The sequence below is a fragment of the Heterocephalus glaber genome, unplaced genomic scaffold (genome assembly GCF_053883595.1).
Source record: "Heterocephalus glaber isolate CG9 unplaced genomic scaffold, H.glaber_assembly_v1.0 deba00000896, whole genome shotgun sequence".
Lineage (NCBI taxonomy): Eukaryota > Metazoa > Chordata > Mammalia > Rodentia > Bathyergidae > Heterocephalus > Heterocephalus glaber.
This window is the reverse complement of record NW_028258170.1, coordinates 3,590,694-3,604,569: the sequence shown is the minus strand read 5'-3', so window position 1 is coordinate 3,604,569 and position 13,876 is coordinate 3,590,694. Positions and strand designations below refer to the sequence as shown.

General features: G+C 38.7%; 1 protein-coding gene and 1 pseudogene across 1 annotated transcript; both read right to left on the bottom strand.

The window, feature by feature from the left end:
* Positions 1 to 3,761: 3,761 nt before the first annotated feature.
* Positions 3,762 to 4,700, bottom strand: LOC101701488 (olfactory receptor 8H1). The gene has a single exon (XM_013067186.1). The coding sequence runs from the start codon at positions 4,698 to 4,700 to the stop codon at positions 3,762 to 3,764; it is 939 nt and encodes a 312-aa protein (XP_012922640.1).
* Positions 4,701 to 7,205: 2,505 nt separating this feature from the next.
* Positions 7,206 to 9,579, bottom strand: LOC101701127 (profilin-2 pseudogene; annotated as a pseudogene).
* Between the last annotated feature and the right edge of the window lie 4,297 nt (positions 9,580 to 13,876).

Sequence of the window (13,876 nt, the reverse complement as noted above, 5' to 3'; positions counted from 1 at the left end):
ATGTTTTATTTTAAAAATATTGGTTAATAGCTGGTGTCTTATTCATTAAATAATAATTTTATAGTCTATTACACTGTGACCAGAAAATAGGGCTTCTTTTAATTAAAATTAGTAAACTTATAGAAATGTATTGAACACTTATAATCAAGTATAATAACTAATAGAATCTGAAGATGATTCAGAAGTAGATGTGGATGTCCGAGTGTAACAACTGAAGGATTGATAGATTATAAATACCCATCAAGGAAAAAGAAAACTAAAAAAACCAAGTGATATGATAATATATTGTCATAAAATGCACGCTAAGTGAGGAAATAGCTTGGGAAAGAACACAATCAATGGAGGTTCAGTAGTTGGAGGAGGAGGCAGCAATGAGAAATCATGTGGTCAAGACTTCAATAAAAATATGTCTATGAAGAAAAGAATTGAAGGAGGAGGCCTACAGGTACCTGGGAGGAGTCTGTTCCAGATGGGGGCCCACTAGGGGAAAACCATGTGCAGATTTGAGTGTGTAGAGTTTGATTACAATCAAGGAAGTCTACAGAGTCCAAGTAGTGTTCTTTGGTGGTATTGGAGAGGGGGATGACTGTGTTGTCAACAAAACAAGGAGTCTTTTGGTCAAATTAAGATGGAATTTCTGAACTGGCAAAATATAGTTCTGCTTGCAGTTCTACTGGCACACGATGACACCAGATAATGCTGGCTGGCACCTGTGACCCAGGGGCTGCTGGTCAGGGCTTCTGTTGGCTACCACCATCCATTGCAGGCTTGTGCTGACCATGGTCATCCACTTGGATGCTGGTCTTAGCTGCTGCTTTCCTCCTTGTGATGCTGGCTCCTGTTGGACAAGGTTCGGTGACCCTGTCAAGTGCTGGCCTCTGTGACTGCCAGTCACTGCCTTCCAGAGCTGGTTTGTGCCAAACACTGTCTGTGAACTCTGCTGGGTGCTGGTCTCCACTGCTGAGCTTTGTTGGCTGCTGCTCTCTGCAGCTTCCCAGCACTAACTAACCCTAGTGCTTTTTGCTCTTTTTTTGGAATCTAACCTCTACTCATCCTACTCATGAACATGAGTCTTGAGCAGATAGACAGGATGTCTTCAGGCCACATTACCCAAAAGATAAATCAGGAACTTGTTTATAGGACCACTAAAGTGAGTCTTTATTTTAGGGGGACCTGTGCTATATAACAGGGGTTCAGTCCACTGGAGGAGCCTCCTAGACTGACCTAAGAAGTGGTGGGCAGTGCTGCTTATACAGCATCTTCAGGCCTGTGAGTGGTGCCTCGCTCCACAGAGCCTCTGGATTCATGGCTGTGATCCAGTGAGGAGGTGCTGCTGAAACCAGTGAATCTTCTGGAAGGCAGTCTCTGGGACTGAGGATGTTAGCAGTGGGCCCAGGACTCTCCCTCTCTGATCTCAGCTTGGTCATGTGGCTCTGCCCACCTCCAAAACACAGCATCATCTTCTCAAGTGGATGGCACCACTCTGAGAGGTGAGTTTCAGCCATGTTGGTGTCTGTTGGTGGAGGATGTATTGTAAAGAAGGAACAGCACAATTATCTTTACTTTCTTCTTCCTTGTCTCCTTCTCAGGCTCTGCCCAAATACTAGAAGCCTTTTTGGGGCCTCTGGAGCTGATCTCCCCCTTCCATGGTGACCTCTATCCTCTGCCATGTTTGTCCTTGGGGAGCCTGGACACAGCTGCCCTCATTCCCTCTGATCTTGGGAGCCAGGCTGAGGGGAAAATACAGTGTCTGCATAATCTGTGTGCAGGTCCAGACCATGGTGCTAGTGCCTCAATTCCCAGGCCTGGGTCCTGGCAGTACACACACACACACACACACACACACACACACACACACACACGCACACACACTATTTCTCCTTGTGGTGACACTCCTGACACTTCAATACCCCCTGTATTGAGAATGAGGGTGACAGTAAAAGAGTAGCTGCATAATTGGTGTGCAAGTACTGACCAACAGACCAAGTTCTTTATATACCCAGGCCTTGCCCCTGGTTGTGTGGTTATCCAATGCCTATGAGCCACTCAGTTTAATCAGAATGGCTACCACAGATCAGCAGATTACATTATGTTCATGTAATTACATAATATAAACCTTTCCACCACATGTATCAAAGAAAATAAATCAGTTTTAATTTAATTAAAATTGAAGCATTGATTAAACTAAAATGTAGTCTACAAGGTCATATGTTCTATTGATCAGTTAGCCAAAAAAATCCCTGAAAAGTGGACAATGGAGAGTAAAAATAGTCCATAAATATATGAAATTATTGTCATTTATGTGATGAGAGAAGAACCCTAACAATATATCAAACAGTAAAGATTTATTAAATTCTTAACCGTAATCCCAAAGGAAGACAACTAGGAATATCTACAAATACAGATTGTAGAAACAACAGATATTGAAGTGAAATAAAAAAAGATTGTTAGTAATATTTATAAAGGAATAATTTTGTCACTGATTTGAAAATATGAGTAATATATTACATTTTAAACTGTTTGAATAAAAGAATTAATAGGTTTAAATTATTAAATCATTGACAAATCTTAATTCTTAAAATAGAAATGTTGCACTTTAAAAGCCTAAAATGATGAAAGGTTTGGTATCCACATGGCTCACAGGAACACACCTAACAGCTGTGATTGCTCACTGATTTTCAAATTGGTAAATTCAGTACATTTCAAGTACAAAGCAATATGCAATGCAAGTAGTAATTTTTTTCATGTGCTGAGTACATTGTAATCTTACATGTTTTAATTTCACAGTTTATTAGATAGCAAACTTTAAAGTGAATAAAGTGGCAAAGATTATACAAGAAATGACAAGAATTATGTTAAATGTATATAGACATATATTAATAACCATTGATTTAGAAAAACAGGTACAAAACAAGCAACAGTGGATTTGTAATTCTCTTTTATATATAATCATCATTTTCTAAATTGTCTTGAACATTAAGATATATATATATATATCATTTCCCTATAACTTAATTCTACTTCAATATATTGCCTAACCCTAAAGTTGGAACCGCTGCCCTATTGTTTTAACTGTGTGTTAGTTTGTAAATTAAATTGAGTAGAAGAGATTTGTAAAACATAAAGGAACACTATTCAGAAATATGTAGTGTTTATAAGGTCAAAATATTATAGGATTTCAAGCCTTCTTGTGATAATGGCCAGCACTTATTTTATTGTCTGAAAAGTTTTATGTCCATTTTCTGATGGGAGAGACATGGAATCATTATATATCATGCATGTGGGCATACAGGACCTTATTATTTCAGTGAATTAGTGTTTGTCAAATTCTAGAGAAGCACCAGATGTAGAATTGAAATGCACTAATCTTGACTTGAAAGGAATTCCTCCAAATTTTGCTGCTGAAAAATCACTATAAACAGAATGAAAAATTTAAAATGAATAAATCTTTCATCATAAAATTATTTTAAAATTGAGGATTGATATAGTTTATAAAATTACATAAATTTTCACTTATTGCATAAAAGTTTTCCATAATAGGGCAGATTTTTTACACCGTAGATTTAACTCTTAATTGATGACTACAAATAAAAATATAAATTTGTAAGTACCTGTCTCAAAATATCCAAGATCATGCTTGTTAAGTAAAGAGCAGCTGGAAAGGGGAAAAAAGATTTAATTTATTTAGAATGAGACCAAGGTATTTTTTAGAAAAAAGACAAGGGGAAAAGGGTTCATGCCTAGCATCTCTGTTATTTTACTTATCTAGAACCCACTCTCTTCTGCAGGACTCTAACAGCAGCATTTTTCACCTCTTTGTTTCTGAGACTGTAAATGAGAGGATTCAGCATGGGGATCACAATGGTGTAAAACACAGAAGCCACCTGATCCCTTCCCAAGGTGTAGGACGTCTTTGGTTTTAGGTAAGTAAAGATTGTACTGCTGTAGAAGATGGTGACTCCCAGGAGATGGGAGACACAAGTGGAGAAGGCTTTTTTCTTTCCAGCAGTGGAATGAATTTTCAGGACAGTGGAGAGGATGGACACATAGGATCCAGATATGATGGTGAGGGACAGAACTAAATTGGATCCAGCACAAATGAATATAATGATTTCAACCTCAGAAGTGTCATTGCAGGACAGGGCTAACACTGGGGATGTGTCACAGAAAAAGTGCTGGATGACACTGGAGTTGCAGAAGTGCAGTTGGCTCATGAAAACCACAATCACAGTGGAATCTAAAAAGCCAATAACATAGGATCCAATGAGCAGGACATGGCACAGTCTGGTGGACATAATGACTGGGTATTGCAGGGGGCTGCAGATAGCTACATAGCGATCATAGGCCATGGAGGAGAGAAGAAAACATTCCGTAGCAACAAAAACTATAAAAAGGAACATCTGGGTGAAGCAGCACAGGAAGGAGATGCTCTTGGTGGAAGTCAGTAAGGTCTGTAAGGTTTTAGGGGTGATGACACTTGAGTAGCTGAGGTCAAGAAATGACAGGTGAGTGAGAAAAAAGTACATGGGGGTGTGAAGCTGAGGATCCAGGTGAATGATTAGTATCATCCCTGCATTCCCCAGCACTGTGATCAGGTAAATCAGGAGAAAGAGCATGGAGAGGACCAGTTGTGTCTCTGCAGTGTCTGTCAGCCCCATGAGGATGAAGCCAGGCACACTGGTCGAGTTCCATCTAGCCATGGTGTCCTCTGCACTTATCTGTTGAATAATAAAGTTTAATAATTACCCTGTCTCCAAAAACATTTTTATTTAAGTGAATTGCTCAGTGTTTTTCATAGCCTTCACAGAAATTAATGAAAACCATTGTGAAGAAGAGTGAAATAATACAATCACCGTGTATAGATATGGGTACAAAATGACATGTGTTTCTGATACATTGAAGGGTTAAATCACGTTTTTAGCATGAAATTGATGCTATTCTAAACTCTTTCCATTATTAACACAGTCAATCCTCAGGAAATATTATATCATAAAGACTCTTATCCATATCCTTAACTTTAGAAAAAGGGCACAGAGATTACTTATGTAAAAAAGAGCAGTTACATATTCCCATTGATGCTACTGAGATATTTTGCCTTCAGAGAAGAGCCTTACAATACTGTGTTCCTGATTGGTACTTGTTTTACCAATTATGAATGAGAATATATAATTAACCATGTCAAAAAACATTTTTGTTATATTATTCACTGTCCTTTTTTTCAAAATGACTCATTATACTAATTAAAGTAGTTTCTGTCTGGGTAATTAGGTGAGTCACGTGAATATTAAATTCCTGAAGATATAGTAACAGACAAAAAATTAATATTTAATCTTTTTTATTTTTAAAAATAGGCTTCTTCTCCTGCTTCCCTTGGCTGAGAGCAGGAGTCCTCTTCCTGTCCCCACTCAAATGACTGCACAGAGAATTATTGCTCAGTCTCAGAAATACCATCACTGCCTGAGAAGAACATTCAGATACCACCCCAGGAAGTCATGGTCTGCTTTAACTTGGAAAAGGGAGGCAGGGAGCTTTGATTCACCTGGACATGAAAGCCCTCGCAGTAATTAACACAGAGAGACAGAGATTTGTGGGAATCAGAAGCTCCGGTCTCTGCTGTGAAGTAAATTAACCCTTTTCTTTTCACTGAAATGACATTTCCCCGCTATTTTTAAGGCAGCCAGAGGCAGTGTGGACCTTCAGCACTGGTAACAATATATTTTTTAACTTGTCCATTCAAAGTCAATTTTCTTAACAATATGTTTTTTTTTGGTTTGGAATAAATTTATTTCATCTGTCTATATACAAGGTGTTTAATGGTTATAGCACTTATGTAACAAAGTGCAGGGAAAGAAATGGACAAATCAGCAATAAGATTTTTTAAAAATCTGTACATTATCCACAAGGCCCAAACAACAGAAGCAAATGCTAGAATGTCCCTGAAGTAGTGCCATTCAAAAGAAACCCTTAATAAGTCAGTTAAAATCCATCTTACAACAGCAGCAGTTCATTTTAACAATAGTATGGCACAGAATACATATGAAAAAAATTCATCACAAGACATCCAAGTCCACAATAATGCAATTTTGTATAAAATCTTAACCTGCAAATAAAAATTGGTCCTATGAAGAAGAAACTGGACACACTCCAGATGGTAATGGTGGGATACCTAATGTCCAGAATGATAGCCTTTGTAATTTTACTAAAGAGTTGAGCTGGTGTGCAAAGAGAAAGACAGGAACAAAAATGTGATCTGTTGAAATGATGGTTTGCCCCTGGGGATTCAATCAGTATGGTTACTACAAGGTCATGGGAGGAAGTGCCTTTTGCTCTTGTTTTCTAGTTGCACTCTTCATATGTCCTACAGATGCTATGAAAGAATGTATAGTCCAACCATAATACTAAAAGCAAACTACTGCAGCTCTCAATAACTCATCAGCAAAAGGGGCATTAATTGGTTAAATAAACCAGGTACTACATTAAATAAAAAAGAGGATGGAAGCAAACCAAATACATTATATGCAAAGGAAGGGTTGAGAAAAGAGGAGCAAAGGAAAGATGCATGCACTTTTCCCTCCCAACCATGTGCTACGAAAAGAAGATTAAATGAGCCAAGTAAATGCTCAAAGTGCTGAAAAAAAATTGATCCAATTAGAAATTGTACAACTGGAACCTTGCTTAAGATTAACTTATTTTAGTAATCAATATCCCATTAATTGCTAAGACAAAGTGATGCCCAACTTGACATGACCCCTCCTCCTAATTTCAAGGTGTCATGCAAATCATTACTGTGCTGCAATTATGATGCCAGGTAAAGGTTGGTTGCATACAGTGGTTAACATACAAATGATCCATTGAGCAAACAGGAATCATGACATTAGAAAATAGGTAAAGAAAACTAGCTACCATCTATAGTCTGGTAGCACTGTGACCAGAATTGGGGTGGTGATGAAGACTGTTGCTAGGTAGATGGGGAGAGGCTGCCTACACATTAGACCTCCTCAGGTATAAAGTGAGTTCATATGCTTTCTTGTTAAGTGTGCCTCCGCGGACACCTTCCTTTCCCATGACTATAACCAATGCTAGAGTACACAAGGAAACAAAACAAAAGTGAACAGAATTATTTGAGGGGGGGCAGAAAGAAAGACACCTTACCCCACAAACAGAAGGATACAAAGTAGACACAGGTTCATATCCCATCACCCTGCATTGCTAATAAAGTTTCCAGAATTAAGATTTAAGCTTACACCTAGGAAAGTTTAAGAGCAGTTTTCCCCTAATACTTAGCAGTCTGGGTAGCAGCTAGAACCCAGAGTCTCTCAAGTATTTTGCCATTGAGTATGCCTTTTTATTTAACCTGCCTCCATGGACCCCTTCTTTTCCCAGTACAAATACCAAGACTCTACAAGCTGGGCCCAATGCAACAATGTATGTTGGCTCCCCACCTTGACTGTCGGGATGTCTTTGTCCATATGGTGCAGTCACCATCAACATATAGACTATTTCTGATCACTGAACACTTCTTGCACCAAGTCAAACAGTTGGTAAAGAAACATTCCAGGTCTTTTCCTACAATCATGTCTACTTCTACTGGCATAATGTTCTGGAAGATGCCCCCAGCCTGGGCTGCCCTGATGTATTTGGCATCACAGTAGCCAACAATGGCAGCCCCCTGCAGCAGCCACCACACATTAGGGTACCCACTTAGCTCTGCCAACTGTCCACCTTTGAGCCCTTCACACTGTTTCAGGGGCAGCATGGGGCAACATTATATTTTCATAATATGTACATTGCTTGTATACTTTGATTTCACAAATGATATATATGTTTTTCTGCAAATCTTAGCATTATTATGCTGAGGTATAAATGATATATACCTACAGTTTTTATAAAATTCCCTTTATTTTATCTAGTAAAATCCCCTCCAGTTCTCAGAATGATACTTACTGTGCACAAAAGTTGCATAAAAACTGTCTTCCAATGTTGTCTGTTTAAAATTTGTCAAATGGAAAATATTTTCAGAAATAATACAGGAAACTTTATAGTGAGCTGGAAATTATTGCAATTTGTTTGTTTTTCTAGGGGTACTTTATGCTTTTCTGCATTCATATTTTTATTCTGAGGTAAATTGTATCACCCTAGAAATTTTGTCTTGATCAGATGGAAAGGTCACCCCAATGTTTCCTCTGGAAAGACTCTGAGGGAGGACCTGTGAATGGAAACAGACCAGTGTGTGCCACTGCTCCCAGTCAGCCTCATATACTGTGCATTCAGAACACTGCAGCCTTTGGTTATCCTTGGGGAGCAATTTCCAGGGAAGATTTCTTGGCCCTATTGCAAGGACAAAAGTTCAAGAATTTAATGAGCACAAGATTTTGCCTTTTTCCTTAGAAGTCCCACGTGCAGAACATATACACTTCATCTTCTCATGTGATGCTCCAAGTTTGTGCTGAACATCATTTGATTTCTTTTTAAATTGACACATAGTTATATAAATTTGTCAGAAATAATGTTTACATTTTAGTGATCAATCATGATTCTTTTTGTTTTTAGTTCTTTTATTGGTACATTTTAGGTATACAATTCATTTACATTTATCACTGGGGGTTTGTACCTGTACATGATGTATCTTGGTTCTTATTTTTTTCCCCATTACCTGTGTGCCCTCACCCCTCCACCCTTGCCTATTTACATAGATTTCATTTCCATTTTTTGTCTTTGATTTTTTGACTAGGAAGTTAGAGATAAATTACTTGACTCCTACTTTCTTTACAATTGAAGGATGGAACAATCAAATTTTTGGCCTGGAAATGTTTTATACTTAAATGAATGACTTGGCCATAGATATAATGCTTATTCATTAGGAAAAAGTAGAAATCATTGAAATGCAAGGAAAAATAAAGCAATTCAAGAGTTCTTATACTTTGTGTAATAGCAATTTCCTCCACTCTTCTCTTTTGTAAAAAAAACCCTAATTTGGATGTGTACCTTTCAGTCTGCATAATTATTATACTACAGTACATTTAATATTTTATCCTAATTTTTGACTCAATATATTCTGCCAGAACCAGTCATGTTAGCCTATTACTAAGGAGCCCCCTCATGTCTCATGCATTGGACAGGTCTCTAGTCCTCACTAACAGAACTGAAAGGATAAATAGGCATCCTCCTGCCCCACAGGAATGGGCAGAACCTACATTCTGTTTTGTCTGGATGACTTCATCTACAGGCTACATTCATGAAATATATTTTATCATTTTAATGTACCTGATTTTTTATTTTATAAAAGAAAAATAATCACAAAGACATAACCAGCCTGGATACAACCATAAAATTGGTAATGATTAGTGGGAAAATACCTGCTTTGTTATATAAAGTCACGTAAGATGTTGTCTTGAGATGAATAACAAGAAATTAAAGCATAATAGTAGGGCTGAAATATTTTATTAAGGATTAATGGAGAGTTAATTTTAGGGTCTTGTTGCAGAACTTCTCTGTGAGGTTGAATTCTTACCACTGCTTTATGAAGACAGAATAATCATCAGTAATGTCAATATCCAGAGAACAAATATTCACCAACATACAACTTGTAATTTGTTTGAGAAACTCTCCAACATTTTTCTAATTTAGGATCAGAAAGGAGGAGGGAGGAGGTAGGTGGGATGGGGTGGGGGGAAAGGCCTTAATGAGAACATTTACACATAAGAAGAAGAGAGGGAGGGAGGGGATACTCAAGGTGTGGGAGGAGGAAGAATAAAGAAAAGAAAAGGGGAATATAAATTAAAAAGGAGAGAAGTAGGGGAGAGTGGATCTAGTTACAGAATTAGCAGACACACATGTGCTAGAATGTTAGAAAGCCTGTGAAACAGCCCTGGTGGGAGAGAACCTAACAAAACAAGGTAAGACCCTCTAGGAGCACACACAATAGCATAATGCTTACATAATCACACACACAGTGATTCTGCCTCCTTGTGAGGGCATCTGGACTGGAGACCAGTATTTCCTGTAGAATTCCACTGGGGACAAGGCCTAGTAGAAGGAACAACATGGAAATCCCATTGCCTTTCCCTGTGTCTCCTTCTCAGCCTCTGCCCAGGTGGAAGAGGCCATTTCCTGCAGTCTGCAGGTGAGCTCTACCCTCCATGGTGAGCTACATGCTCTGCAAGGTTTGCCCTTGGGGATCCTGTACTACAGCTGCCCTCAACCAGTCTGCTCTGGGAGCCAGGGTAAGGAGAAAATGTGGGTTCTGCATAATCTGTGGGGAGGTCCTGACCATGGCCCCAGTTCCTCAATTCTCAGGCCTGGGTCCCAGATGCTTGGATATCCAATGTTTATGTGCTTCCCTGGTTACTCCGACAGCCTCCAAGCATAGCAGAGGGGCTCTGGATTCAGGGTCTTCACTGAGAGGAGCTGCAAACGCCTTGCCTTCCACACCTATCTCCAGCCCTGCTCCCAGCCTCAGACTCCCATTTCCCACAAATCCTACTGTGCTTGTGCTCTGGCCTACAGCAGTAATCAGAGCACCTTGTTTTCTATATCCTGGCCTTTTGTGTTCTGCTGTTTCCCTTCACTGAGCTGGATGTGCTCACCACCAGCTGGACTCAAGCTCTCTGTCTCACTCCACAGAGAATTTCCAACCCTGGCATCTGCTCTCCAGCAAGCCAGGCACTAGGCAAATTTCCTCTGTCCCTTGATTTCACCCTTTTGTGTCATGGCTGTCTTCCTTTGGGATCCAACCTAACTCTTAAGAATGTCTCACTCTCTGTCTGGAAAGAAGTGGTTGTTGCAACCTGATGACAAGAAAACATGTGGGTTTCTGGTTTCCTACTCCATTTACCAAAATAGAGAAAGTTATTCCAGATACCTCTCAGCATGAGTGTTGTTGAGTTTTGTCAAATTCCTTCTCCTGCCTGCTCTACTTAGGCAGAAGGAGAGGGGGCTTCCAAGATGTTGCCAGATCCAAGGCTGTCTCACTGCATAGGGAAATACTGGGAACCATCACTACCTTCTTATGTGCTAGGCTCAATTTAGGTCTCCTTCTCCTCAGGCCCTATCTCTGGTAACAAATTTTTCACTTGTAATATGGGGAGGTTTTTCTCTTATCGGCATGAGCACAGACAAATTGTCCTCCACAATAAGCAACCATCTATTCTGTGCCTGTGAAGTACTTCAGTTACTTGTCTTTTTAAATACCACATATCCAAGTTTTACCTGATTGTTACCTCTCTCATGTATGACCCTATGGCTCCCCAATCTCCTCACAGATCTGGTGGATTGGACAAATATCTTTGAATACATGTCTTCTCTTGTATGAGAAAACAACAAGTAAATAATGTGAAGAATAAAGAAAAAAAGAAAGAAAAACAAGGCATAGTGTTGCATTTCTGTAATCACAGCGCAAGGGAAACCGAGGCAGGAGGATAACTGAGTTTTGATGCCATCTTGGACAGCATAGCAAAGACATTTTGTTAAATGCTTTCCCCATCAAAAAACCAGAGGATGAAAACACAGAATCAGGCATCACAGAGGTAGGTGACATAAAAGTAGGTGACATCAGTCTGTAATCTAAGCATTCAGGAATCTGGGGTAGAAGGGTCATCTCCAGTGGCTTCCATCAGGAGTCCATGACCTAAACTAAACTATGTAGTGAGAGCCTGTCAGAGAGAGAGAGAGAGAGAGAGAGAGAGAGAGAGAGAGAGAGAGAGAGAGAGAGAATAAGACAGAGGAGAGAGAGAGGGAGAATGAGAGAGGGAGAGAGGGAGGACAGAGAGAGAGGGATAGAGAAGGAGAGAGGAGAGAGAGGGAGAGAGGATAGAGAGGGGGAGAGGGAGAGAGAGGAGAGAGAGAGAGGAGAGAGAGAATATGAAATAACAAAAAAGATCTTTATTGTTCTCTGGTGATGGCTCAGGGTATCAGGGAGGGGTAAGAAAAGAGAGGGCAGGGCTGAAGATTTACTCAATGGCTCCAGACTTGCCTCCCAAGTGCAAGGTAATGAGTTCTATCCCTGTTACAGAAAAAAAGGAGAAGGCAGGAGGCCTAGGGTGATGAAAATGATCAATAGTTATACGCACCAATTAAAAATCCTCTGAAATGAATTGTCCAGGGTTTTTGCCTTGGCCTGTCCATTTTCTAGTCTATTGTCATGCAAAATTTTATGGAATAAATTTGCATACTCACCATAGTTTTTTTTGTCTTAACGTTTTTACAACTAGCCAGAAATCCTAAGACAATGAGGAAAATTTCTTCCTTTCCAACAGTAATAATGTACATATCTATGGAGATTATTAGCTACTGGATAACTTTATTCATGCCTTTACTTTCTGTAGTTATATCTCCATGAATTTTTGTACTATTTCTTTGTATCCAAAATGAGAAAACCTTATACAAAAATTTTAAATATATGGCTCAATGCCACATAGCTCTATACAATGATGTCCAAATTATGTTAAGTTGCCAGCAACAGAGCTCTGGTTCTTAAGTTTACTTTACATAAAGAAATGAAGGAATTGCCTGATATTTTCACTTTATTATTGAAGATTTTCATTAACTCAGTGACAGAAATAACACAGAGAATTAATGCATACAAAATACTTTGTAGAAATGATTTCCATTGGATTTGATGTCATTGCTGTCATTACAACATTAAACACTTTGAGTTAATAGCATACAGTTCCAAAAATGTAAGAAAAAGGAAGGAAGAAGGGAGTGAAGGAGGGCAAGACAGAGGGAAGAAAGGAAGGAAGATGTCATGGAACAGGGACAACAGGGAGATAGAGAGGAAGGAAGGATAGAGAAAACATGAAAGGATGAATAAAAGAAGGAATGAGCAAAGAAAGAATGTAGCAGCAGAACAACAGAGTGGATAGGATCAGTTAGAAAAGGGCTGAGTTGAGGTACCATTACTTTTTCATTTTCAGAAATTGATAGTGCACTGGTAAATGTAGTGTTATAGACAAAAAAAGATTTTCAAAGTCACAGAATGGATAAGACAGGTTCCATTTGCACATAAGTTGTAACAACCTACAATAAAACTTCTTTTAACCTTGTTTAAAAATCCAGCGAATCTACAATATCATAATTTTCAGTGAGCTTTTTGCAAGTTTGAATTCACATTCATTCACATAATCTAAATTCCAAAGACAAGTTTCTTCCAAGAATTCGTGGAACCCATTGAATTGCTCACTTTGTGCAAAGTGTGAAGGCAAGTTGTAAGCACTGCAAGCTCAGAGGAATCTCAGCTGCATATTAAACCATAGTTAAAGCCAACGATGAGAAGATGGGGAAACTAGTGAAGCTGTAATTGAGAGAGCTTATATTAGCTCTCCAAGTCTTCTGTGTTCATCACTATCAAACATGTACAAGAATAATTAATATAATCAACTTGTTCAAATACAGCATTCCCAGTAGTATTTGTCTAAAGGCATCCAGAGTCATTTTAAAAAGTATTTTTGTTGAGAGGGGAAACAACAGGCATGATTTTGTCAGAATTTACAATAGGAAGATGAAAGTTATAGAAAGTATTCAGTATCACGTTGGAAATACACATGCAAACACATGCACACAAGCACTCACATACAAAATCAGATACATGGAATCCCACAACAGGGTCAGCAGTGGAGTCACTACAGATTAAGAAATATTCATGAAGTTGAAGAAGAGACAACAGAACTTTTCTAAGCAGAATTAATGTTAAGAAAATGGAATGAATAAAAGCATAAAGTAATGATACAAAAAAATCAATGAAGCAAAGCATTGGTTCTTTGAAAGAATATACAAAATTGACCAACACTTAGAAAAAAAAGAAAGAAAAACCCAAATCCATGCAATCAGGAATGCAAAGGTAAATTACAACAGACTCAGGAGCAATCCAGAGGAGCAT